This window comes from Strigops habroptila, chromosome 3 (genome assembly GCF_004027225.2).
Source record: "Strigops habroptila isolate Jane chromosome 3, bStrHab1.2.pri, whole genome shotgun sequence".
Lineage (NCBI taxonomy): Eukaryota > Metazoa > Chordata > Aves > Psittaciformes > Psittacidae > Strigops > Strigops habroptila.
The window spans coordinates 74,912,442-74,940,067 of NC_044279.2; the positions used below are offsets into that span (position 1 = coordinate 74,912,442).

The following is a 27,626-nucleotide window of genomic DNA, read 5'->3' on the forward strand; positions in this document are numbered from 1 at the left end:
AGAGCCTGTGCTGGGTACAGGAGCAAAGGGGTATGACCTGGCACGTGTGTGGCTCCACATGGAAACACAGCTACCCGCAAAACCTGATGCAGTCTAGAGATAGATAAGACACATATGAGAGACCTTTTCAAATCCACCTTAGTACCCACATTCCACATGTGGGAAACCAGCAGGGCATTTATGTGGTTGGATACAGAAGGAAAACCCCAAAGGAAGTAGCTCTTGGATGGGAAAGCATAAGCGAGTAAATGACACAATACCACTGAGTTGATACACCCACATCCCAGGGAAGACATTAACTAAGCAACGCAGTGTCAAATCCGCCTTTCTGGTTTTGCTGCCTTGGATCGTCCTGTCTGCTCCAGCCCTGTCGTTCCCGTGGGTCATTCCTTTGGGCGCATTCATGGCACATGGTTTCTCTGACATAGATGGTGAAATGGCAGTGTCTAAAAGCACTCCTGTTTCCCCCAAAGCCTGGAGTGAAATTGAAGCCAGAACCATTTCTGAGCATGAGACTTGGCTCCAGGCATGCTAGGACTTTGTCCCGTGGGGAATGCCTGGCTGCCAGAGGGCAGAAGCGAAGGGTTTGGACAAGATAACTCCTGCTCTGCAACACTCAACACTTGGGACCTGATTATTTGCAAAGCAGAAGAGATTCACCCATTGCTGGTTTTTTCCTCCTGGCAACTCTCACTGTATTTTGGGCACAGATGTTCAGACTCAGTGCTGGTAACTGATCTAGAAACACGTGGCCTCAGGAGACCTATGAAGCTGCAGTAGCAGGGAGGGAATGGAGCAGATGCATGTGGTGAGCAACATCTCCAGGGTTCACCTCAGGGCCCGGCTGTTTTCCAAGACATGCTTTCTGCACACCTCGGCTTGCCGGGATCTCAGCCTTGGCACTGCCCATAGGATGCTCTTCTGTGCCTCTGCGGCCTCTCAGCTATGAAGATCCCCAGTAAGGGGACAGGATCCGACACCAGAGCATCAAGTACCTCACATCTTCCCAAGAGACCCAAGTATAAACCCATCGTGCATCTGCCTGGCTCAAGCTGCTGCCTCGCAGGAACAACCTGGCTCTTGGCTCTGCACCACAGCCACAGCAGACATGCCCCCAGTGCCATCAGCCGCTGGGGGAAGAGGGGTGCTCAGCCAAGGTGTTTCTCACAGCACCACGTCATTTTTGTCAAGGTGTTTCATTTCTAGTGGAGAAGCTTGAGGAAAAGCAGCTGCCAAGGACTTGCAAAGCAGGATGAGAGCACAGCATGGGCAAGGCTCCAGAGCACTCATTTAGTTTTCTTCAAGTGGGTTTATTTCCCACCTGCTAGGGAAGGGGGTTGGTTGCCTTCTCCCAATATGAGAAGCCAGGGGAGGCTGGGAGATAACTCACCCCCAGCCACAACTCACACGCTCCACGTGCTTTTTCTTCCTCCAGATGGGAAACATTTAAACACAAAGAAAAATGGTGAACAAAGCTCCCTGCACACTGAGCAGGGATTCATCACTACCAAGAGAAAATCCCCCTGGTTCCCTGCCATGGGACCTGGTCATGGCCTGCAAGTCACAGTGGGTTTTCTGAGACACCTCCCTGCTGTGGCTGTGAGCACCCCAAGGCTGGGGGCCCTGGATGGTCACCGCTCTCACAAGTGGGGGTTTTGCCCAGTTTTAGCAAGAAGACACTGACTGATGATGAGGAAATGTTTCACCATAGCCCACAGCTCACTGATAGTGGTGGGGACTGTTGACTCACCAGCATTCATGCTGCTCAGCAGGAAGACCCCTGGTACTTACTCATGCTGGTGTTGACAGGCCCTGACTGCATGTTGCAGGTAGTATTTAATAACACTAGCAAGCCTGTGGGAATGGCATGTTTCACCCAACCCTGTGGTTAGTCCAGGTATTTGCTCCTTTCAAGTCAAAGCTATTTGAGAGCCTAGGGCTGAATAGCTGCTTTGCACTCAGTGACCCCAATTGCAGATCTGGGCTCTGCCTGGCCTCCCTGCCACAGCCAGCAGCCCTCTCAACCACAGCAGGACGTGGATCTCAACCAGGGATGAGTTGGCTTCACCATTAGCTGTCATCTCTTTGTCTGCAGGGCTGAGTCTCACCCAGTTAGACCCTGAGCAGTGTGTTAGACTCATCTCTCTGGACCTCTGGCTCAGATGCAGTCATGCCAACAGCACTAGTGGCAAGGGTGGGTCAGTTGTATTCCTACACCATGAGCCCCATTGCTGGTCTGTGGAGGAGAAATCAGCATGTTATCCCCAGGTCACAGCCCTGCAGCAGCTCATTCCTCACCCTCCAAGGCAAGCTCAGCGGTCACCAGCTTTTCCCCAACCCTGCACATTCCATTTTCCTTTCCAAACTTTCTGCTTAGCCCACCATGATGCAGGTATGAAACTTCCTACCACCATTACACGGGATTGTGCCTATTTTCCCTTTTCCTTTCTCTTCCTTTCTCCATAGCCGAGCGGGACATGGGAGCAGGCAGCAAACCCCTGGTGCCTGCCCATGATCACACTGGGGTGCACAGAAAGCCCTCCCAAGCCTCCCATGCTCAGGGCACCAGCATCTGCATCTGCCCTTCACTGGGAGGAGACCTGCCTCCATCCTCAGCGGAAGCACGGGGACAGCAGCAGCATCTCACCAATGTGAGCCACGCAGGGCCAAAAGCAGGAGCTATTTCTGGGGAGCAGCATCTCTTGGAGCAGAGGTGGCAGAAGCGGGGTGCACTGACCAAAGAAGAAAAGCCCCAGTGCGACAAAGGCAAAGGAAGGTTTCCCAGCCTCCCACTGGGGAGAACGGGCAACAACCTCTCAAGAACAGTAGAGAGCTGCAGTGCTCTGAGGCTCCAGATGAGCACAGAGGCTGCTTCAATAGAAGTGTAAACACGCTGGATCTGCTGTTGTTACAGAGCTCCCTGAAATCGGTGATTTCTGAGCGGAGTTCAGCTGGAGAGCGCCGGCGCTATAAAACACAAAGTGACTTTGGGCTTTGATGCTTCCTCCTGACACACAAAAAGGTGATTTGTGATTCAAAGGACAAGGAATTTATCATCAAAAGGAGCTGGGACAGAGCTCAGTGTTTACACATGGAAGAACAAGGGAGGCACTGGGAGCAGATATATTTATACCCATCCATTAATAAAAGAAGCCAAGTCAACCATACCTTAGTGCTAAAGTTAGAGCACAGCGCTCGGCATGTCCTTAAAAAGGCAAGAAAGTTTCCACAAACTGGGACAGCTGCTCCCGGTGCCGGCTCCGTGCATCCCATCCTCGCATGCACAGGGGCTCCCGGCACCGGGAACTGTGGTGGGAAAGGAGCCACATGTGGAGAGGCTTCTCCATGCAAGAAGGCTGACTCCAAGGGTCTGGTCATGGGGTGGTGGCCACTGCACATCAGGAGCCAGACGGCCCCTGCTCCACCTTCAGAGACCTGCAGAAGACAACCACCTCTTCCCATAAGCATAAATCCTCTGGTTTTGATTCCAGCACTCTCCCTGCTTCCCTAGTCACAGGGCTCAGACAAGCCTACAGCTCTGCATGGGAGAAGACATGAGGGCATGCTGGTCACATGGGTGAGGACTTGGTTGGTGGGGCTGTCTCCAACAGCCAGCAGAGGGAAGAGGAGCAGCACCCAAGGGTTGCAGGTTTGGGTTAGGGAAGGGTCAGTGCGAGGCCAGGGGGAACAGAGAGCACCCAGGACAGTCAGTGGCTCATCCCCAGTGAGGTTAGCAATAGGGCTGCCCAGCATGGCTCACTGGAAGCTCCTGGATTAGGATTGGACATTTAGAAAGGCTTCAGAAACAACTGATTGCAGCAAGTCCCTTAGCTCACAGGTCAGGCTGGAGCTGGCTGGCCTTGCCTCCCAAGCACCAGGGCGTGTGGCAACACTGACTGGTAGGAAAGGCCTAGGAAAGTCAGATCTTTGTTCCTTGCTTCTAGAAAGCAATTAGTTGTCCTTCTTGCCAATAAACACACGAGCTCTTGCAGTCATTTCCCTGTTTCCCCTCCCTCTCCCCTCCAGCCCCTGAACCATACTGGGAGCTCTTCGCTGAATTGGTCCCAGCTCACCTGGAGCCGCAGGAGCCAGCACCGGACATGCTATGCTAGAAATGACCACACTTCAGGCAAACTGAGAACAACCACAAAACACAAATCAATTGTGTTTGAATCAATGCTGAATAAGTGCATCACGGTTTTTCTTCTCCACACCCCAGTGAAAACCACCACATGTGACAACCAATCCCAGCTTGTGCAGGGAAGGAAATGGGGATGAGGACAAGCACAGGAGGCTATGGGTCACCTCTCACCTTCCAGGACGTGTTGAAGTTGTTGGCATTCCAGCATGGATTTCACCTCCAAGCTCGTGCTGAAGATGCTACAGTTACATGAACTTAACTGACCTTTGAGCAAGACCTATGCCTCGGGCCTCCAAGGGTCTCTTCCAACCAACATTATTCTATGACTTTGTGATTTCCTGTATAAAAACATAAAGCAAGCATGCAGGTAACTCTCCCTCCCTCTCTTGTCATCCAGAGGGATGCTCAGGCTGCCATCCCCAAGCCCCTATAGTCAGTAACAGACCAGCAGCAAAGTCTGGAGAACAGGTCAGCTTCCCACTGGTGCAGAGCTGCTTCCTGGGCTTCCGGGCTCAAATCTCCTGGAGCAGCTTGTCAGTGCCTGTCTAAGACACAGCCTTAGCAGTCACACTAACCTCACCCTGGAGCTCTTCTGCAAATTGTTTGGATTTATCAATCATTTCAACATGATCCAAATGCTCCCCAGCAAACGTTATCCTTTATTGACTAAGTCCTCACCAAGCCACTGCCAAACACAGCCACGCGGCACAAGGATTCTGGCTCAGCAACCATGTTGGTGGACCTTGGGCTGGCACTGAGCCCTGCGGCCTGGAGCGCACTGCCAGGTTGTTACCAAACCCTCTTCCAAGCTACTTCCCAATGTGACAGTAGGACCCTCACTTGGTATGCACACTGAAATAGGCACTGTGGCTTGCGAGGGGCAATGGGCAGCTCTGACTCATGGGATTTGCCTTATTCATTATAATTACTTACAATTTATAGAAAGGGAATTTATGAAATGAGCAGTGTTAATTTCCTTAGCCAGTTTGCAGTGCATCCAAGGAACCTGCATCCGCTTCCTTTGACCAGCTCTACTTTTGATAAACCCACGTGGAGCAATGCAATGGTCATAGATTCACAGAATGGTCTGGGTTGGAAGGGACCCTAAAGCTCATCCAGCTCCAACCCCCTGCCACAGGCAGGGACACCTTCCACTAGAGCAGGTTGCTCCAAGCCCCTGTGTCCAACCGGGCCTTGAACACTGTCAGGGATGGGGCAGCCACAGCTGCTCTGGGCACCCTGTGCCAGTGTCTCAGCACCCTCACAGGGAAGAACTTCTGCCTAATGTCTCATCTAAATCTACCCCCTTTTAGCTTAAAGCCATTGATCAAAATGCCACAATATTACAACATTTTGAATGACTTTTACTAGTGAATTCGAGGATCAGCCATCTTATGGCTTTGCCTTGAAATGAAGGTAAGCAGGAAGACCTGGAGCACCTATGCTTTGCTTTGGAAGCATGCCTCTGCACTACCCTTCTCCCAGCGCAGCAGAGCTTTGTTTCAAGGCCTCTCCCAGTCTCCTGGATGCAGAATCCCCATACCAGCTCTTCCACAACAATTATTCAGCCCTGATTTCCAGGCATCTAATTTTAGCAGTCACTGCTGAACATCCTCTTGAGTTATTGTTAGAATGAAATGAGGATCATCTGACAGGAACACATTGCAGCTCCTCGGCAAATACCGGGAAGGAATGCTTAAGGAGCTCATGCGCCTTCCTGCATCCTTACCAACAACCCCACTACCCAGGGACCCACCTTATGCCACCCCTTTTGTTCCTGGTACCTTGCATTTCCAAAAGCACCAAAATCCTGTGCTGGCCTCAACTGTACTGGGCATATTTTGCTGTATCATTTCGCTCAGTTACCAGTTTCCATAATTACTTGTAAATTGGCCACAGGGATTTATTATTTATCATTTTTAGGATCATTGCAGCTGAAAGGGCATCTGATTATACGGATATATATTTACATGACCTCTTTTACTTGAGGATCTCTAAGCACTTCGTAGAATATGAATGAATTTCTGCTTGTCTGCAGTGATACTCTTTTTACAGGCAGGACAACAGGGGCCGTCATTAGAAAACATGTCCAAACTCCCAGAGGAAATTTATGCCGAGCACAGGAACACCGGCTTCCAGTTGTGTGTGTTAACTATTAAACCTGCTCTAACACAAGACAGCGGGAGGTTGGCAACACAGGCATTAAAGAAAATGCTGATACCGTAATTTGAAGTGGTTGTCTCTCCTTCAACACCAACAGGTTCAAACACAGATTAGGCTTGGAGAGAGAGAAAAAACTCCAGGCTCCTTATCAGATAGATAGCAAACAAATGGCCCTTTTCTGCTAGTAAGCAGCTACGGGAAAGAACAGCAAGGAAATGTGCTGGTGTACAAACAGACAGGGCAGGGATTTTGCCCTTCATAGAATCACAGAATGGTTTGGGTTGGAAGGGACCTTCAAAGGTCATCTAGTCCAACCCCCTGCAATGAGCAATTTCAACTAGATCAGGTTGCCCAGCACCACATACAGCCTTGAATATCTCCAGGGATGGCGCATCCACCACCTCTCAGGGCAACCTGCTCCAAAGCTTTGCCCTTTATCACTGTTAAGAAGATGCTATCATTCTCATGCTTCACACCAGCTTCCCTTCGTTGCGTTTTACCTGCCAGGGGTGTAAATCAGCGAAGTTCATCCAGATGCATTGAAAAACAGACAACGCATGGGAGCCAGCAGACTGGTGTTTCTCTCTTTTATTTAAAAACAGTGCTTCATTACCATTTGCAAAGGGTTAGGAAGGGTTTCCCCCCTTGCTTAGAGTTTATAAAAGCCAGCAACATGATCAATAATTTATACACATGGATAGTAATACAAAAAAAAGGAATAAAAGCTAAAGATCTAACTACTCCGACCTTCACAATTCCAGCTACTTGATAATAATAGGAATAACCCAATGAATACTGTATGGTCTGAAAGCTACTATACAATATGATACTTAACGAGGGAGGGCGGGAAGTTAGAGGCTGTCACAAAGCCCTGGGATGCAGATACTGCTTCTCCAGAGTCAGCAGGGAAATGGGACCCTGGGCAAGCGGCTCGGGCGTCCTAGGAAATGATCCAGGGGAAGGGAACGCATCCCACTGGGGACACGTCCTGTTCCCCGGCGGTACCTGGCAATGGGAGGTGCTGGGGAGACCGCGTGAAGGGGCAAGTCCGTCGCTGCCATTGGAGGTGCTGCGGCATCTCAGCCTCGCACTGAACGTCTCCAAGTCTCAAGTAGATCAGCCTGTGAGGTCAGTAAAATACTCCACCAGCTCCATATCGCTCTACAGCCCTGGTTCTCATCTGCTATCAGCCCCAGGTTTTAGCTCCAGCTATTTACAAGCGGGATTTATCATATAAAAAAAAAAAAGGAAAAACAAAAAAGGAAAAAAAGAAGAAAAGGAAAAATCCCAAAACCAAATCACATCCCCTGGGGTAAAAGAGGATTATCTCGTCACTTGGTAACGCAGCCAAATCGAGCAGCCGAAACTACAACACGCGCACACACAAAATACTGTGACCAGGAAAAAAAATTAATAGAAAAACATGACCAAAACTGAGACTACTAATGTGGGAGAGGCCCAAATTCTGTAAGGAACTCACTCCTTGGGGAAGCAACAAACCCCTCCAGCAGCAGAGAGCCGGGAAGCTGGCAAGAGATTTACTGACCCACTTCAGAACAAACAAACAAACAAACAAACAAAAAGAAGAGTAAAAAAGAAAATCCATTCCTAAGATGAACCGGCACTTTGCTGACTGCCAGCCAAGTGAATGTGCGGGTGGACGGCTTCAGACACCAGCGATCTCCTGGTGAAATCAGGCAAGGGTTTTGGCTGATGTGTTCTTGCTCTACCACAAGTCAAGAGGCAGCGTGGGAAGCCCCAGAGCCTACTTGCCAAGGGCCCCATTTCACGCTCTGGCTATCAGACTCCTGCTTGCCTTGTTGGCTGGAGTTTTTACTGTAGAAGAGAAGTTTAACCAGGGTTGGAGGGCGGAGAGGGCAATCAGTAAGGTGAGTGTGGAGGGAAGGGGCTTTTCAGACATTAACATCACCAAAAATAGTGTTTTATGCAACAAAGAATCAAGTCTCACTGGTGTATACTACAAAATGCTTGACATTTCCCAAGAGCATGTCAAAATAAAAACACGAAGTTTACATTGGATGTTCATCTTGTTCACTAGGTTGGGGTTTTTTATTCCCCCCCTCCCCCCCCTCCTATTTCAAAACAGTGCAAACAGGTAACACACTTGAAAAATCACCCTTTTGCAGCAAGGACAGCATTGCCCTGACCCTGCCAGGCTGGAGGGCCGCAGGCAGCAGGTTATCTGTGCCCGCTGCTTTCCCTTTGGAGCTAGACTCAGCAAAGGCGCTCCCCAGAGCTGGTGCCTGGGTTTCCCTTTATTGAATTCCTAAGCGCTCCCCAAACCCGTTCTCCACTTGCCTCCTCCTCTGGGGCCGGGATGGGAAGGTACACATAGGGATGGGTGGGAGCTGGGAGGCTTAGCTTTGTATTCCCTGCTGCTGAAGCTCTGGGTGCTGGAACTGAAACCCCAGCAGCCAGCTCTCTTTTGGGGCAAGGAAACAGTTTCATTAACCGTTTCACAACTAGAACTCGAGCCAGCTATTCAGGTAACCCTCCTCAGCTCTTGCTGTGCACTTCACATCCACAAGGTCTCAAAATGGGCGAGAACAGGGGATATACTTTCACTTCACTTCAGGGACGGGGAAGCGAGCTCTAGAGTAGCGACATGACTGCTCCATGATGACCCTTGAGGATGACTGACACAGCCCAGCCCAAAACAAAGGTCTTGGACTCCTGAGCTAGCGCTCCTCTCACTGAGCAAGTCTGCTCTCTCTCGGGCACTGAAACAGTTGAGCCACAGCTATTTTGAAACATGGCTTTGTCTATCTGAACTCATGACACAGGATCCACATAACTGCTTAACCTGGGAAAAGCTGGCTCTAGCAGGCTCATACTGAGCTCCCCGTTGTCTCCAGGTCCCGTCATGGCTTTACTTAGAAAAGCTAACCCACCTACAGCAGTGCAGCCTCCCTAGCATGGGGACAGTGACAACGGTTTGTTAACATGCTGGGCATCAATATAACCTATTCCCAGTAGAGAATATGCTATACGAGTAGAAGTCAACTTTGTACCAGCACAACTGTACCCACAAGGAAAGACAGACCAGCACATTAAATAAATCAACTCTTCAATCCAAAATTTTATCAGTATAATATCATGTGCTGGCCAGACCTATTGCAAGACAGTACAAACAGCAACACTTAAAGAAACATCTTTTCCTCTACGTCAAGAGGAATCCCAGATGCCACCAGACTAGAAGGTGACACACAGCAAGCTATTTGCCAGGCTGCCTGTGCGGTTTCCCTCGGAAAGCCAAGCCCTGCTCTGCGAGGGACCTGTGGCTGCAGACCCATCTCAGGGCAAGCACTAGCTGCCATTGGTCAAATAAGCCAGGGCCCAGTTTAATTCATTAAGTTTAATTCATTAAGTGTAATTAATTTTGCATAGGGAGATATAGGCTTTGTCCTCACTTCTTCAGAAGATGGATATAGCCACGGCTTGGTTACTCTGAATGCATATCAAACCAGTTCATAACACATCTGAGTGAAACCAGAGCTGTTGTTTGCCAAGAGGGAAGAAAGGCTGAAGAGCTCTCCCACCATGGCCCAACACTCACTCAAAATTCCAGCTGACATGCAAGTTTTTGGGAGGTCTGGTGCTCCGGACACCTGGAACCAGTGAGCTCCCTCCAGCCCCCAGCCATGCAAGCATCCTGGCATCCCCTCTGCAGCTCACTGCTGCGAGCAGGAAGCTGGGATATCAGCGAGCTGCCTCAGCAGGCACCTTGCAGCATTAACTATGGAGTCAAGGAGACACGGGCTGGCTAATGCACTGGAGGAGCCTGGCAGGGAGCGACTGGAGCAGGCCGGGCTCGGATACAGGAGGAATCAGGCTGGATGGTCTAGAGCAGGTATTTCTTGGAGATTATACAGCAAGGGACCATGGCCCCGCAAAGGTTGGGCGCTTCTGCACTAAACCCCTCACTCTCCTAATGTACTCAGGTGGGCTGAAGCTGCCATGCATAGACTGCTCAGAGGCAGAAACGGGGCTGGCCTCCCTATGCCCAGAGAGGCCAAGGGGCAGGGAGGGGATTGCAGGCAGCACTGCCAGGGCAGGGGAGGGCACTGGGGCAGTCAGAACCAGCTGAACTGAAAGGTAGGAAAGGGGCAGAGGGATGAGCAACCGCCGGGCTCCGCAAGCTGCAGCCCTCCTGCTCACAGCCTGCTGCACCAGAACTGCCTGCGGGCGAGGGAAGGGACGGCCTCACACAGCCCCTCTGCTCACAGGTAGGTAGAACAAGTCCAGTAGAGACTTCTGCTGCAGAAGTCCCCTGGCTGCCCTGCGGTGGAAACGGCTCCCCTTGAATATGACTACTTCTACCACCAGTCCTCGCTCCCCACTACCCCAACTCAGGCAGTAAAAGCCCCCAGACACCCTGAGTCCCCCTCATTTCCTAGATTTTGTGAAAGCCCCAACACGCTGTTCCCCCCTCCCCATTTTCAAGCTAACTAAAATATTTATATACAAACAACAACAAAATTGTCATAACAGCAACAAACCAAACTTTGGCTTGGGAAAAAAAAAAAAAGTTTAAAAACCAACAATAAAACCAGAAAGAAAACAAACAAACCCAAAAGGTGGCCAACAGGCTGGCAGTTTGGTGTCCCCTTTATCTAGCTATTCCTCCAGAGAATCAATAGCTTCAGGGTCTCTAGCTTAACTAATGGCTTCCCCATTCTTCCCATTTGAGGTGCCTCCTCTCTGCCACACACAGGGAGGACACGTGTATCGCTGGGGAAGAGCAAAGAAACTCATGGTTGTGCGTGGCCGGGCCAGGACACCTCCCTGGGAGCTCTGCCTGTCGACATCGCTTAGTGTTAAATGCAGGAGGTTTCCTATGCTGGTATCAGCGGCGGATGGAGCAGCCGGTGTACAACAGGAGTTGGAAGAGGCTCCACCAACAAACCCACACTCCAGGCAGCCCTTCTGCGGGCAGTGAGCTCACCCCAGCACCCATCGAGGCAGCCTAATCAAACCATGCTTCTGCATTCCTCTGCCATGTGGTTAGAGACCCTGCCTCCGAGCACGGGGTTACCGGGAGCACTCTAGGAGCCAGCAGCTGAGTAGGGAGGTCTGGAGTGAAACAACTCCCCATCACAGCACAGCTCACATGGTCATCCAAAAATGCTGACTTTGAAACACAGCGAAATCACTGTCCATGAGAGCAGAAGGGAGATGGTCTTGGGAGTCGTGGAGCCTTCCGCTCAATAGTCTCTCTGCTTCCAAATCTTCTAATATGTAGTGTCTATACGGACTCAGCAGACCAGGTACACAACTTTCTATGAGAGGCTGGGCAAAACAGGCTCAGGGGCTCCAACGCAACTATGTAAGGGCCTGAAATAGCTCATGGTGGGAAATTCCTATGAATTCAGAGCTTGCACAAACTGCTTCTGCCTCCTCTTAAAACTCCTGACAGAAACAAAACTACTTCAGGATCAAGTTTAGATGTAAAAGACCCTCTTCCCCCACACAAACCCACATGCCTGTCCCTCACCTCAAGCAGCTTATACATTACTTGTGTTTCCTCACTTGTTATTTGAAACAGATTACTTGCAGAGGCGCCTAAGCAGCTCAAGATGAACAGGAGGAGAGACCTTGTACGCTGGACCTCGGTGCATCGGAGCATGGTTCTTCTGCTAGCTTTCTTCCTCTGCAAGGCTGCATGCGCTTCACCTCTGCAAGTTTAACCACTTGCTGTCCACAGCAGAGGTTCTCTGTGTGATGCTGCACTGCATCTGCCACTCCTCGAGGAATGAAGGGGAGGAAAGGGACAGCAAGGGAGAAAGATCTTGAAAAGGAGGAAGGAAAACTAAGGTAATTACAGCCACCAGCAACGGACAACAATCAGCTAGAATATGTGGGGTGTGTGTGGGAAAGATCATCCTCGTCAAAAACTCCTTTCAAAGTCTTGTCCCCTATACAGCAGGTAACAGCCAAAGTCCTTGGGCAGGTTGAGGAAATCTTCTCTTGCCATGTCTAGAATCCTGACACTGCTGAAACTGTCCCAAACCTGTGCGCGTCAGATGGTGATAAAAACAAGGAAAGTCTCTGCATTTCCCCCATTTCCAAATGTAAATGACTATTTCCCACCAGCACTTAGGTCCCAGCCACAGCCATAGAGTGCTTCCTTCTGCAGACCAGAAACACGGCAGGTGGAGACTTCTCCCTCACGTCCTCCTGTCTCACAGGCACCAAGCACCAGACCCAGGGAAGTAACTCTGTCTGCGTGTTCCTGATTAATTGCATGATATCAGTTTCTAACAGCTTTCCTTATCGCTAATTGCCTTTTCCGTGATTGGTAGGATAAGCTATGCACCAACATACAGACACGGAAATGCATTATTTTTACCACAGTTAAAAAAAACCCCAAAAAACAAAAACAAAAACCAGAAAAAGAAAAAAAAAGCACAATCTTTGGAACAAAAGAATTAAAGGCAGAAATTTAAAGGAAAAAAAAAATACATATTCAAAGAACATAGTGAGGTATAAAAAAGTATTTTCTCCTTTGTTTTTTTTTGTTTTGTTTTTGTTTTTCCTCCTCGTCTTGCTATAGAGTTCCTCTACTAGTAAATATTGCAATAGCCAGGCCTCATGAACTGGGGGGGCTGTCCCACTTGCAGGGGGCTCACGTCACTTCAGTAGGGGGCAAATCGGCTGTAGCCACCTCGGTATAAACTCGCCTGTAGAAATTAAGTGAGAGAAGAAGAGGTTATTAGGAGGAGAACTGGGAAGAAATACTCAGGACAGCACCCAAAGGACTAATGGACGTGTCCTGGCACTGACCCGCCACCATCAGCACCTCTAAGAAGCAGGAGAGGAGAACCTTGCCTGCAAAACCAAAGACATGGCTCAGGAGGACGTGCTCATGGCCAGCCAGCTGGAGGTGAAGTTTGGCAAGTCGTGGTCAAAGGGAGTTCAGTACCAGAGAGAGGACTCATGAGTCCTTATCTCTGAGACAGTTGTCTGGGCTGTCTTTGTAGATAGCATGGACCAGGACTTCTAGGATGCTTCACCTCACCTTAAGGTAAAGGTCTAAAATAGACATGATGACTGGTATCCTAGAAGTACCTGCTTTTCTTTCACTGACCCTGAAGAGAATCTACATGATAAGCTGAGGCTCAAACGGAGGTGCTACACTGCAGATATCTATATTTAGATGTCTTTTTCTCTGAACACATTTGTATTCCAGCCTTTGCGACACCACAGATACTGTGCTGGCTAGCAGATGGGCAGGCATGTGTTTTCAGCAAGCTGTTCCACTCCCCTCCAATGCCAGCATACCTCGTTCCCGTTTGTGTGTAACTACTGCTGGCAGGCAGGACACCGCATCCCTCCACTAGTGCAAGAAGGAACCAAGTGGAGCAGCTTTGCTGCTAAACGTCATGAGAACAACTTATTCCCTTGCTTCCTAGAACTGGTATCTCAACATACAACACGAGCCTTTAATCAAAATGGCAAGAAAGGGTGTCTCGCATCTCTAACTATTGCTCATTTTTGCCCTGTATTATCACCTTGATCAATTTCTACTGATTCACCAACAATGTTCTGGCAGCTGGCATTTCTGGTCATTCTTCTACCATCTCCTTGGTAGTAGGTGACATGCAAGACCAAATCATAACTGGTCTCCTACAGCCTGGCTCCTTTCCTAGCGCATACACAGAAACATATGAATGCAGAACAACTGGGAACCCAGCACTGCAACTAAGGACCTCCTCCACCAACACAAAAGATTTCCTGCGTGAAGTGTCATTATCTGATACCCCAAGCTGGAAATGAGAAACTGCACAAGAAAGAAAATCCCACTTACCACAGCGCCAACTCCGTAGCTAGCGGCAGGGGCAAGGGCATGGTAAGGATCTGCTGTGTACACCCTGCCATAACTGAAGAGAGGGAGAAAAGATATATAAAAATAAAAAAAAAGAGAGAAAAAAAAAAAGTCACTTCAGAGGGGCAGAGAAACCAGCTGTCTGACCACAGGCAATGGAGGAAGCAGCATGCCCTTCTACACACATGTATGCATACATGCACACACATGCAGGCAGCCCCTCTTCGAAGAGATCCTATGGGCATGCTGCCATGCATCGTATGAGATGGGCCAGAGAACAGCCTGCAAGGAGGAATGTGGCAGAAGCCATGAGCTCTACCTGTAGGAAAGAGGTCAGCACCTTTGAAATGACAGCCAGTGCATCCCTTACCTCGCGTGATGCAATTTGGGAGAAGAGTGACTGCTGGTGCTAGCGCTACTGGCATGGAAACAGCTGCTAAATGGAAAGCAGTGAGGGGTTCTCCAGAATGAGAAGGGAGTATAAACTTTAATGGTCTCACATGTGCTAGGATTAAAACATGGCCTCACTGCACAGGAGATAAAAAAATCTTAAGGCAAGCACTCTGATGATAATCCTTTGTATCTACACAGAGCAGCACGTTACAGCATCCTAGAGTACTGTATCAGCTGAGTAAATTTTACTTCATGGATTGGGAGAGAAATGCACCCAGTGATTAAACAACCTGCCCAGAGTCACAGAGCAAGGAGCTGGCAAGGCAAGCCAGATCTTTTGACTCTGAGGCTGTAACCACACTGCCTCCTTTGTGCAGAGAATCACAAGGATAGGGAAGAGGCCAGGATTTGTGCCAGCTCACATACACCGGAGGGCAATACTACCCGGGAGCAGAGAGACAAACCGTGCATTCAAATCTTTCATGTTGGGTTGTGCATGCATGTGTGCGAGCGCAAGTAAGACAAAGAAACAGGGAAAGAAGTGGAAGTGCTGTAATGGATCAATGCTCCTTGAATCCCTGACCACAGCAAGCTATTCCCCATGGACACCTCCCCCTTACATACCCATCGCTGTAAGCTGCTGCAGCGGCTGCAGCGGCCGTGGCTGCTGTTGCAGTAGCAGGCTGTGCATATCTGTAGGCTGCGTATCCACCCTGCAGGAGAGAAGAGAACTGACTTTACAGATACCTGTCCACCCACACAGAGCATAAAAAATAAAATTAAAAAAAAAAGTCACACACATCACAAGGAGAGGAAGTGTTTCAAACTGCATCAGCTCCCATGTCATGCCTATCGCAAGCATCACCCATTAGCTCATGTATGCTCCTTTCCTCATAAAGACCAGGGAGACTCTTCCATTACCCCATGTAGCAGAAGGAATAAACTAAATAAAGCAAGCCTGAGCATGGTTATATCCCTGCAGGAAATTAAATTTGGCATGGAGGAGCTGAAAACCAGAAGAGAGCTGAAATCTTGCATGCAACGTCATTTTTATGTCCCCTTCCTCTTACACTGGGGAAATCAGAGGTGGGTACTTCCTGTGAAATGTGTATTTTGGAAAGGGGACCATTCAGAGAATTTCCTGCTCTTTTCCCCCTATCTCTTTTCTTAAGCCTGGGAAGCACAAAAGGCTAGAATTTCATTTGGTCCAGAGACAGGCAGAGAAGCGAAAAAGCAATCAGGAAAAGATGGTCAGAGACGACAGTCCCCGGTGGTCTCAGGGCTGGCAACAAGCAAACTGACAGTGATACCAGCCAGACCGTTCTGCCCTCCCTCCATGTAAGAAGGGAACAGGTCGGGGGAAATTATGCCAGGACAGTCTGTATTGCTACTGCATTTCTGCCCATGCTACACACCTGGAGTTAAGGTCTTCGAAATGCTTACACTGATGGGGCAAGGGCTGCATGGCAGGCAGCAAAGAGGGCTCTGAAGCCCAGGTTAGATTTTTCCTTATTGTACACTTCTAAACACATTCTTGTTAACTGAGGGGGGCATGGTAAATGAACCATGGCTTTGATTTGCTAGAAATACAATGAGCCATAAATAACAACAGAAAATTCCAGTTTGCTTCTGGCTTTTTTTTTTCCCCTCCAATTGACATTTCAGAGTCTGAAGAACCAGAAGGCAGACTTATGCTCTTCACCTTCAGAATCAGCTGAACGCGCCTTTACCACTTCTTCCCCATAGATCTTTTGCATATATTTAACTAAGAGTACAAGATCAGCTCTACTACAGGACGATGTGTTTGCTCAGCAGTGCTCAATTTTGAGCTAGAGAGCTTTGAAATTAGAAGTAATGATTTTAAACTAATTTTGGTTGCTTTTGTGGGGCCTGTGTTAGCCCCACGAAGGCTAACGTGCTATCCAAAATATTGCTGGGGACCCTTTCCTATGCCAGAGGAGAGTGACTTACAGCCTCTTCAATCTTGTAGTTAACAGAAGAAAAGAGTATTACAAATCTACACCTCTGAAACACCACCACGTTGCCTGAAAAAGATGTCATGTTGCCCTTTTAATCTCATCCAGCTGTTTCAATACCTGCATTTGGGGAAGTTTAGCTTGGTTTAGGTGTGCTATCACTGCACCACCATTACTCCCACCTCCTAAACATGACAGAGATGAGAGGAACGAGGTGCAGCCTTAATCCAAATCAAACCTTCATCAACCTCACCAAGTTAAGACACAACTTTGTACTGATGTCATTGTGGTATCCCTTGAAGTTTACCAGCTTCCTGAACTCCTGATGGGGTCTGCTGTCACTTGGGTATGGCATACCAGGCAGTTCTGCCTGGCGCTACCCTCCTGCAGGGTGCCTGGCTTCAGCACACACCCACATTCCCACCCTGCCCCACACTTGCCAGCCACATTTCGGATCAGAAGCCGTTTCAAATGTGCCTAGCCCATGCTCTGAACATGAGAGCAAGATGCAGCTTGAAACCAAAAAGGGTTATCATGTAATTCTCTTTTAACTCATGTCTCTCGTAAAGGAAAACGAAACCAAACCAAACCAAAATGAAAAGAAAAAAAGAAGAAGAAAAGAAAAGAAGGGTTGGAATCAGGTGTGGGAGGGGGAATGGCGTAACATTTATTAATCAAAATTAAAAACTAAGCATGCTGACATCTGGAGCTAGAACAACCAGCAAAGTCACCACGTTCAGACTCATATTGGCTAGTTCTATCCATCCCAGCATTCTCTTGGGACAGCAGTTCGCCCTAGGCTCTACCACAAGCTCAGTGAAGTACACAGCCTCAAGTACTAGAGCGTGCAGCCACAACAACCTGCTATTACGGAAACAGTCAGTCACCACTGGAGTTAACATTCCAACCTTAACGACTCCCGCAGCCTCCCACCCTCGCCCCCCAGAATGGCTCCCACCCTAGCCCTGTCCCACACCACAATGTTAATAATTATAACAAGCAATAACCCATCTGTTATATCAGAGAAGGGAACAGAGACTCCACTGAGAGATTTAGAGCGGGATGTTAACATTTCTTCAGTCAACTGCACAACAAACAAAAAAAACAGGAGAAATAATTCATTGGAGAAATGAAGTTAAGAAATAGCTGACATGTGTATTGCTTTTAAACCATGCACTGACGCAAAACTGAAGCTACTGTTAATTTAAAAAGAAAAAAAATTAAAATCACAGGATAGAGGTACACACGCATGGGCAGACCTGCTCCGTTCAAAGTGGTCTGCAAATTCTACTTGTGTGTACTTCAAATAAAACCAAAAATGGGGATTATAATGGCCATGGTACGTTCCTATCATAGGAGCAATGAGCGTGGACAGCTGGGGGATTTCTGGCACGGGGAGGTATTTAGCATGACCAGCAGGTCCAAATACACCAAAACAGGCTGAAGGAAGGAGGAGGAAAGTTGCGACTGTAACTCGTTATTTCATAAACCCTTCCACCAAACTCTAGGACCAGTACACAGCAAAGGAGCAACTGTGCAGGTTGCCTTACCCAGCTGATGCTCCTGTTCTCCATAACGCAGGACCCACCTATAGTTTCACCAATGTGTCTAAAGACTTGCCCAGCTTGCCCAATGCACCAGTTATTTTCTCTTGGTATTCCTGTCCACATACAACTTTAACTGGTATGCAGAGCTCAACCGTAATCTCACCTACACGGCCCTACCACCTCAAGTGGTTTCTGATGCCACTCACTTTGGGTACTCTAGTAAATATAAACTACAACAGAGTAGAGCATCTTCAGCAAACATGAACAATTTTATTTCCCAATAAAAGAAGAATAATAATGTTTTTAAAAGTTCCTTGCTAGCTGCACCACACTCTTCCAGTGCCACAGCCCAAGGGTAACAGAAGACACCACTGAGTGGCACGGTCCCTGAAAACCATGGCACAGCCATGCAAACTCCCACTCCATCTATTTAAATGAAGTGATTCCACAGGAACAGGTTTACCTATCTAGGTTCAGCTTTTGAAATCTTTAGCCTCATCTTAAAAGAAGTAAATGTGGCTGAGCTTCTCATGAAGATGTTAAGTCAGAGACGTTTCTACCAAAGGGACAGTTTAATCACTGCCTTGACAAGGAAATAGGGGAATTAAGGAAAAGGCTTTTGCATTTTTACCGGGCAGTAACAACCAAAAGGACTTTCTAAATCAAGATCAGTCCTTTCTGGTACAGTCTTTGGATTGCCTGGGGAGCACATGAGAAAGTCAAACACAACCATAAATGTTGCTTATCTTAATTCAGGTTCTCTTTCTCTGGATATCCTGCCTGCTAGACCCCTTTCCTCATGTCAATGTGTAGCACTTGTGCCCATAGGTCTCAAGTGTCAAACAACGGGACTTGCTCATGTATTCACAAAAGCCCAAATTTAAAATGACTCTTCTGTGATGGTATCGTCCTTGGCTCATCAACAAAGCGAGAAAATATATTTTTAAAATTCCTTCTTTAACATTAGATGATAGCTTTCTCAATATTGTCGTATAGTCTCCAGAATAACACAAACAATGGTAAAACAACATATACAGGAAGCTGCAATCACAACTAAAGCAGCATTCCAATTACTGAGCATGTTAATGGAGATAAATGAGCACTTTTAAGACTATACAGTTCGGCTCAAAATAAGTCCATCTTCTCTTCCACTCTTCAGGTCCATATTAGGTGATCAATCCAACGAGAACATGAGGAAACCCAAAACTACAGCTTACTATGTTGGTGTACCCTATGGTATAAGCTTCCCTTTTCTTTTTCCCTTGCTGCCTTAGATGGGTGCAGGAGGTGTATTGCTGGCCCTCTTTACTCCAAAGAGCCTTTATGCACTACGACACAAGCGTTCCCATACACCTGGAGAAATGTGTAACTCACGGTACCAGTTAGATACTCCTGACCACCTGCCAGGTTCAGGCAGTGAGCCCAATTTTAGGATCTTTTATATGTTGTATCTATCTCAAATGCCCTATAACAGAAGTTAAGAAGCAGAAAGGGCGAGAACCATTTCCAGGATTTCTGTATTAGAAGGGTGGCATACGTGCACCAGGAATGAGCATGAATGAATTAAAAGAGGTGACAGGACAATGGTGTCCATTGCAGCAGGTGCTTCTACATGGTAATGGGACAAGCATGACCTTGTTAACCCTTCCATTGAATTTACTTTTTTTGGTTTTTTGAATGAAATGCCACTTGGTGTGAAATCTGGACACACGCCGCCCTGCTACAGCGGGGGCTTGGCTCACGTGTGAGTCTGCGCTGCCCTAAAAAAGCCTCTGTTCCCATCTCTAATGTGGTGCTGGAATGGTTAGTATAATTCAGTTTTTTCCACTGCAATCCACAATCTGATCGGTTGGCAGGTCACACTGGCACTCCTACCTGAGGTATTTTAGCGCTAATGATTGGTTCCTGTAAGACTATTCTATAACAGAACACAGGAAGAGCAGTTCAAAAAAACACAGCTGTGGAAAGAAACAATCATACAAACAGCCCGCGGCGGGGCTCACCAGCCTTTTCTTTCCAGTGGATGCAAGCACGCTTTTCACAGGCAAGAGCAGTCGTCGCACAGGTGGGTTTGTTTGGGTTTCCCCCCCGCCACCCAGATTGACCCCATTGTAGAAGAAATAACTTTTCTTATGAGCCAAAATGAAGCCCTCTGCATCCTGGGGCAGGTTGTTTTATGAAATCAGGTGTCTTGCCAGAGTGGGATGCATCCAACAACAGATGGAATGCCTTCTTCAACAGAAGAAATGGCTAGCAGGATGGTTGCCCCAGGAAAGAAAAAGGAGTGAGGAAGAGGAGGAGGAGGAAAATGAGAAATTGGTGCATAACATGTATGCAGAAAAGCAGCCCAAACTTGGGACACTTGCCCTTCATCTTGCCTATCATTAAACACTCCCTGCCAGCTCAACTCCTTTCCACCCTTCCTTGACACAACCCTACAAAAGACCTGAGGGAACCTCCGTGTAAACTCCCCCTGCCAGTCCTAACTGAAGTACCCTCTGCCATCCCTTCCGCAGTCTGGACAAGCCTTTCACAGCAACCAAAAGGACAGAAGCACTGCAGTGAAAAGCATGACAAGTCAGTGGGGCACAGGGACACTGTAACCTTTCTACCTGTGCCAAGCAAATTGTATGGAAGGGTAACTTCATGTTTGGACTACAGCAACTTTTTCCTCAGCTCCATCAGAGGGTCTGGGCACCAATAACATAGGAAAAAGCACCACCATCTACCTTGATGAGTCCCCTCTTCTATCGTCCTGCTTTCTGACAGTGAGACCAGAGCCAATACAGCAAAGTTGTCAGAAGTCAACCTAATGGTTCTAATTGGACCCAGAGGCTTGGTTTTGTGTTACATGATGCTACTGCACTGCAGCACCAAGTCGTTACCAGGATTCTTCATTACTGAAGTCTCTGTCCTTAAAACATGTTAAATAAGCCTCTCCTCATCTGCCATGGAAGGTTTGAAGAAGCCTTCTCAAAAGAAATCGGGAGCAAGCCTGGCCGGTCCTCCCTTTCAGCGTGACAGCCTCTTATATGCCATACTCTGAAGGAAGAGGCACTAAGCATTGCTCATTTGCTTGCTCACTTGCTGTAGCAAAGTCAGTGGTCTGTAAAGCTGGTGTTTTAGGAGTGAGGTGGGAAAACCCAGAACCCTCTGTAGTCCTTGACACAGTTTTATAAAGGAACACTTGACTGGGCAGATCAATTTTTAAAGGAGTGCGCACATCATAGTATATGTAAGAACAAACAAATGCACCCAGTATCTCTATGCTCAGAGAGCACGTCTTCCAACTGCTGTAACTGTGTCGGGAAAAGGACCTTTACAAGACTTGACCCTCCATATAAGCCAACAAAATTCAAGAGCTAATTCCATCCATTATCTTGAGTCTAACCCCAGGGTTCTCTCTATAAATGTCAGGAGTAGCACCTTCAAAGGAGCAGGGATGTGAAATCCATGCTGACAACTGTGCCACTACCTGCTACACAATTGCCCCCAGCTCCAAAAAGCTATTTCGTAGGATACCACAAAAGGGAACTCTGCTAGAGCTAGGCAGTCCACAAGTTGCGATGGCAGTAGTGGACCTGAACACTTTGGCTTTGAAAGGCATATTCCTACCGTAACTGCTCTGCAACAGCTCCCCATTGGAGGGGAAACTGCTTTTCTCACTGGCCACTCAGAACCCCTCCATCCATGACCCGCCTATGTATATACAGATGCCCTGGAGATCTGCAATACAGACTGGCTGGGTAGAACAAAGACAATGACAGGACAAAGTCTCCCGTGGTATCAGAGCTAATTCCCAGACAGGAGGAGGCTGCTGACTCTTCTAACCGAACATCTCCACATATTTGTACTTTACAATTCCCCAAAGAGGCGAGAGAATCTAGCCTATTTAGGTACCATTTCTACCAGCAAAATGAGATGTCAGTTTTCACTCCAGCATCTCAGTCTCCATTTTTAATCAGTCCCCATGCCTTCCCCAAAGGGATAATCTCTACATCCCAGTGGCACACGAACATTTTTAAACACACAGCTCACTCAGTTTAGTGTGGGCTGCACAAATGAAACCTGAAAGGGCCCCAAGAGGGGAGAGAAAGGGGAGGGCGGAAGGGGGAGAAGGAAAGGGAAGGTCTGAGGCTAAACCAGTCCTGTTATTTTTATATCCGAATTATGTCAACAAAAGAAGTGTTGAGAGAAATTTTAATTTGCTAATCATCTCTCAGGTTGATTAGTACCAGTGTGCATGTGAGGGACAGGACACCCAGTAGACTGACCCTGGCAATGATCAGGAAACCCAAAGGCTTAGGTCTTGCACCCAGGGGCAAGCGCAGTGACAGAGAAGCATGCTTGCATTCCTAAATATATAAATATATATATCCACAAGGAAGAAGAAAATTAAAGTAAATGATATTTAAAAAAAAAAACCAAACCAAACCAAACAAACAAACCAAAAGAAAAGAAATAAAAAAAAGAAATTAAAAAAAAAAAAAAAAAGGCTGGCTTGTCAGGGGTTGGGGACAAGAAGGCTCCGGTGTGTGTACTTACATAGAGGTCAGCACCGTAAAATCCGTCCTGGTAAACCACACTGCAGAAAATCCACACAAAAACAAAAAAACAAAAAACAAAAAACAAAAGAACAGAAAACACATTCCGGTTATTGAGGACGGCAGCATGCACATGCGTTTTACACAGGCAGGTGATGTATGAATCCACAACCTAGGCTTTTGGCAGGAGCAAATCAGCGAGAGAATGTGTGTGCGCACGCACGTAGACGGCTCCAAGTCATCTTCCATGGCATGCAAAGGGGGAAGGGGCGGGCAGAGGGGGAGACAGTATGCGAAGGAGAGAGGGAGGGGAACCACCATCTTGTACAGTAAAAATAGACTCAAAAAGATCTGATGTCCTGAAGAAGAGAAACAAGGGTTTAGAAACCTCCACTCTGCTTATTCTCCTGGAATGATTTTAGTTACCCCCTAAATACATGGAAACATTGGCTTCATGAAGTGGGCTTGTGAAATCGAGGAGCCCCTCAGAAGGCTTCCCGCAGGGGCTGGAGTCACCTATGTCAGAAGCACGTTTCAGAAAGTTGTGTATGATTATGTATTTCGAGCTCCACAGGGCTGCACGACTTTTGTTTCTGACATCCATACATCACCTGCTTTTACCCTGCACATTAGACATGCGATAAGATTTGGCTGATCACACAAGCATGCAAAGTATTATTATTCAGCATCTTAAAGAACCGATGCAACACCTCAGGAAAACAAGTCAATCAATTCTGATCAAAGTAAACACAGAGAAATGTAATTAAAAAGAAAAAACCAAAAATACCCACAATGCATTGCTTTCACAAGCAGAGATAATGAGCTAAAAAGGTTAGGTGACTGGTCCAAGGTCCAAGAATTGAAAGGTGCAGTGGGAATCCCTGGTAGTAACGACCTATTCCATAGCAGAGAGGAGCGACTGGAAGGGTTTCCATGGGATAGTGCTTTTCTGCTTTAAGCCATAGTTTTCTTTCTCTCAGAACTTCAAGCAGGAAGACGGTTAAACCAGAGCCTGGGGTTCCCAAAGAGCCACTCTTACCAGAGCATTTGCTAGCGTAAGACTATGCAGCTCGCTTTGGGGACGGGGGTCGGGGAAGGATGAGGAAGGAAGAGAGGGATGCCCCCCACCCATGTGCTGTTCAGCGTGTGCTTCATACTGAGGAATTTCCTCCTGCTTTGTCCTCTGAATAGCTCCGCACAAACTCGCCCAAGGCATTAGAAAGCATTAGCCCCACCATCTGTGATGTTCATGGATCTGATGTGCATGACTTACCAGTAGCATTAAGGAAAAAGAAGGTATGGAAAACTACCTTTTCTTTTGATTATTATTTTTTACTCATCAGATGGAATGTGAAAAGCTGCCAAGAGCCTGCCACCCTCAGACACCCACCTATTGTAAGGCACGCACACACAAAAAAAGCCCAGCAGATCTTGCCAAAATTCTGCATGCTATTACTAAAAAATAAAATAAAATTAAAAGAAAATCTGTTGCAGTGTTAGCTACTGCTTGAATAATTTAGTCTTGCTGTCTTCCCCAGGAAAAGTACACTCCATTCCCAATGGACAAAGTTACTATGGTCTCCAAGAGCGTTGGGAGCAGGTGTGAAGATAGAGACCCTTGTTAGAGGAAGAGGGGAGCCACTTCAGCAGGGAGAAGCAGGCCATAAGATCATGTTTGTTGAAGCTAAGTTTTTACAACCACATAACAAAGAATTTGGCTCCTGGGGCAGTGACTTACATTGCTGGGTTCTCTATCTAGGACCAGGAGTGTTTTAGCAGTGATACTCCACCTGCTCCTGCAGGAAAGGCAAACGCATGACAGAGGAAGTGACTGTTGGTTTATGAACAGGTTAGCAGTTTGAACAGTTATTCTGAACACAATCAGTTGGATGAATATAAGCATTACCACATTGGATCAGGCCACTATTCCTGTAACTTAGAATACTGTCAGCAAGAGATGCTAGCATCAGTACTCCAGAGAAAACTGAGAGGAACACTAGTAACAGGTAAGACTTCCTGGGTGCAAACCACCAAGCAGACGTGCATCCTCCGTCTCTCCTTCAGTTAGGACTTGACTGCCACCGACTGCGAGGGCTGAAATTTAGCAAGGTTTATTTATATGCTAGAATATCCATATTTGTGATTCTTAATGCTAGCAAAAGCTGAGAGAATTCCTTAATTTGAGAACCACAGAGACCATTCTGGTTATGTAGACTGACCAGAAGCATGAAGCAGCCCAGCAGCTTATCAAATCTCAGTGGCATCTGCAAAAAGCCCACTGGCTGAGCTAAAATACATCCATGAGAAAAAGAAATATGCTGTTTGTAAAGCAGCCATATCATTTAGGTGTAACAACAATTGACTGTGTTGTAAAAGGAACCAAAACCACTCCAAACCCCCAAAGCTCCCTAGTGCCTTACAGCTAGTCTGATTTTTATCTACTTTTGACTTTGAGTTAGTGAATCCTCTACATATTTACACTCTTAGACTAAATTGCTCTTTACTATGGCAAGCCTACTCTTCATATAGGTACTTAATGACCATGAACAAGTCAACACCTAACCTACAGTTTGAGAAATAAAAATGATCAAGGTTATTTAATTTGAGAGTTTTATTGAAGGCAAGTTTTTTTTTCCAGACTGACTGAATTCTTACAGCTTTTGATCTCAAATGCAGTATGTCAGCATCCTTGTTTAGAAAGCATGGCTGCTACAAATCAGGGCAATATTCCAGTACAGGTTTTACTCATGGTAATATATCAGAGGTTATAATGTCTCCTTACTTCTACCGAATGCTGCCTCCGTAGTAAACTGAAGGCTGCATTTGTATTCTGAGGTCAGGCCCAGGTGACTATCTAACATCGTCTCCAACAGTCTGAGCAACTGCTTTCTAAGGCATGAATAGCCTCCCTGGATAAACATCCACGTCCATACATAAGTATGTACATTCCACATAGTCATTATTAAACCTTAGTTTGAGTTACTGAAATAAATGTTAAAACTATTAAGAACGGTATCATTTCTTGCACCTTCCTCTAGGGTATGTAGCACTAGACACTGTCAAAACTTACTCTAACCTGAATGGCCCTCAGGTCTGATCCAGTATGGCAATTCAACGAGCTTTTATTAATCTACATTCTGTATTTTTTTAATTCTGTTAAGCTCTCAAATGCACTGATACCATTAAGTTTTGTAACTTCAACACCGCTGAGGTTTGTGAAAACCAGTTCCTCCTACCGGGTTTGAGTTAACCTGCTGCTAACTTTACTGTCTTCTTCCAAATGACTCATTACATCTTGACCACTCATGTGTTGCTGACTGATTCTATGGGGTCATCTTTCCACTGACCAGGAAGAAAGCAACTGATGCAGGGTAAAGTGTCAGGAATGCGTGCCTGCCCCTGGCTCCATGGAGTCAACAGAACCCACATGGAGCAGTGGTTGTCCTGCAGGCTACCGCAGCATGGAACGGAAGAGCATGTTTTGTATAATTCCACGAGGAATCAAAGTCCTTCTACAAAATATCTGGTAGAGATTCAGACTATGATGACAATAAACACCAGAATTAGTTAATTGCATTCCAGTGCTTGGGACTAGGGACAGTTCTGGGCCATTTGTGCACTTGCCTTTTTTACTGCTGCCCTGCAAATGTTTACTGAATAGGATGCTGCCCACCAAGACGTGAAATCAGTCAGCAGAGTCAGACAAACTCAACATAACGTAAGTAAACGCAGTCATGAGACAGTATTTGGAAGGGATAATCGCTGGAGCCTGGCCCATATTCCAAATGGAAATAAACCTTTTACATGGGGCTCGGGCTGGACAGCCCAGAGCCCCTCCCAGTGCGCCACTCGTGACAGCCTCTTGCTAGGAATGCTCCAGCCATTACTCACAGGGATGAAGAGCACATCCTCCCTCCCCAGTGCAACTATTATACGTTCTGCTAGACGGCAGCACCTAGCTCAGCTTTGCATCTCTGTTTCACTGTGGAGCGCTTCCTAATAACAACGGACTGGGTGATTTTTATAGCAACAGACAAACCGCAGGTCACAGGCTATGGTTAGAGGATATAGAGCATGACCTACGAGCGGTGGCAAAGAGAGGTGGATCTGAAAACCCAGAAGAAACACTCTGTTTAGAAGGCAAATGTGTTCAGACAAGAGGTTTTATTTAAAGTCTTCTGACGAATTAAAACAAACATTGCCAGATTTGCTGGAGAGCAAAGCTAGACAGATCATGACCACTGCAGCTTGCCTCCATGAGCTCTACTTTAAATATGAGAGTGGACTCTGAAAAGAAAGGGCCACAGCAGCTCTCACTACTTAATCTCCTACAGAAGGTTCTGCAAGCTTCTATCCAGCATGTATGAGGCCAGCTCCTTGCACTGATCTGTGTGGCTTCCACCTTCCTTTTTAATAAGGGGTTTGCAATCTATTTTCTTCCCTTTTGGGGCTAGTCTAAAGGAAAAAAGGGCCAGTCCACTTCTCTGTGTTGGAGGATTCATTCCTACTCCTATTCTGTCTGAGAACGTTGCCTGGAAAACATGGCAAGTAAAATCCCAGAGATAGGCAATATGAATAAAGCATCCTCAAAATCAGAAACAAAAAAAGACAGTTCGGAAGGGATTTGCCGATTTATCTGTTGTTACATCACACTTAAACAAAAACCCAACCCAAAACTCATACACAAACCTAGTTCCCTGTACTTTTAAACAGCAGAATACTCTTTTGTAACAGCATCTATTCCACTGCATTACTAGTGAAAAGTCAGAGGGCAAAGAATCTAAGGCCACGCATCCACCATTGCTTCAAACAACAGTTAGAAGAACGCTGCACTTTCGTTCTCCCTATATCCCAAACACTCCCAGATTTAAATTAATGGACTTGATTAATCTTTGTTTTAAACCTTTTTAAACCGTCTCCAACAAAGAAAGCAAATCCATTGTGGGTAACTGGCTCTTCTGTGTCCTACTGCCAGATGGTGAGGCATGAAGGTAATGGATAATATTCCTCATTCCT

The 27,626-nt window shown here is 47.0% G+C and overlaps 1 protein-coding gene across 15 annotated transcripts in view; it reads right to left on the reverse strand.

Annotated features, from left to right (window-relative positions):
- Nucleotides 1-6,875: 6,875 nt before the first annotated feature.
- RBFOX2 (RNA binding fox-1 homolog 2) overlaps nucleotides 6,876-27,626 on the reverse strand; it is a 173,346-nt gene continuing 152,595 nt past the window's right edge. For 7 of the 15 annotated variants that reach the window (XM_030478014.1, XM_030478009.1, XM_030478006.1 and 4 more), the window contains 5 exons: nucleotides 22,612-22,651; nucleotides 17,527-17,603; nucleotides 15,168-15,256; nucleotides 14,133-14,205; nucleotides 6,876-13,005 (listed from right to left, as the gene is read on the reverse strand). In XM_030478014.1, the coding sequence (XP_030333874.1) occupies nucleotides 12,951-13,005; nucleotides 14,133-14,205; nucleotides 15,168-15,256; nucleotides 17,527-17,603; nucleotides 22,612-22,651 (334 nt within the window). In that variant the 3' untranslated portion in view covers nucleotides 6,876-12,950. Of the gene's footprint in view, nucleotides 13,006-14,132; nucleotides 14,206-15,167; nucleotides 15,257-17,526; nucleotides 17,604-19,941; nucleotides 19,985-22,611; nucleotides 22,652-27,626 lie in introns of all 15 variants that reach the window. The other 8 variants (XM_030478012.1, XM_030478008.1, XM_030478018.2 and 5 more) reach the window with 4 other exon arrangements.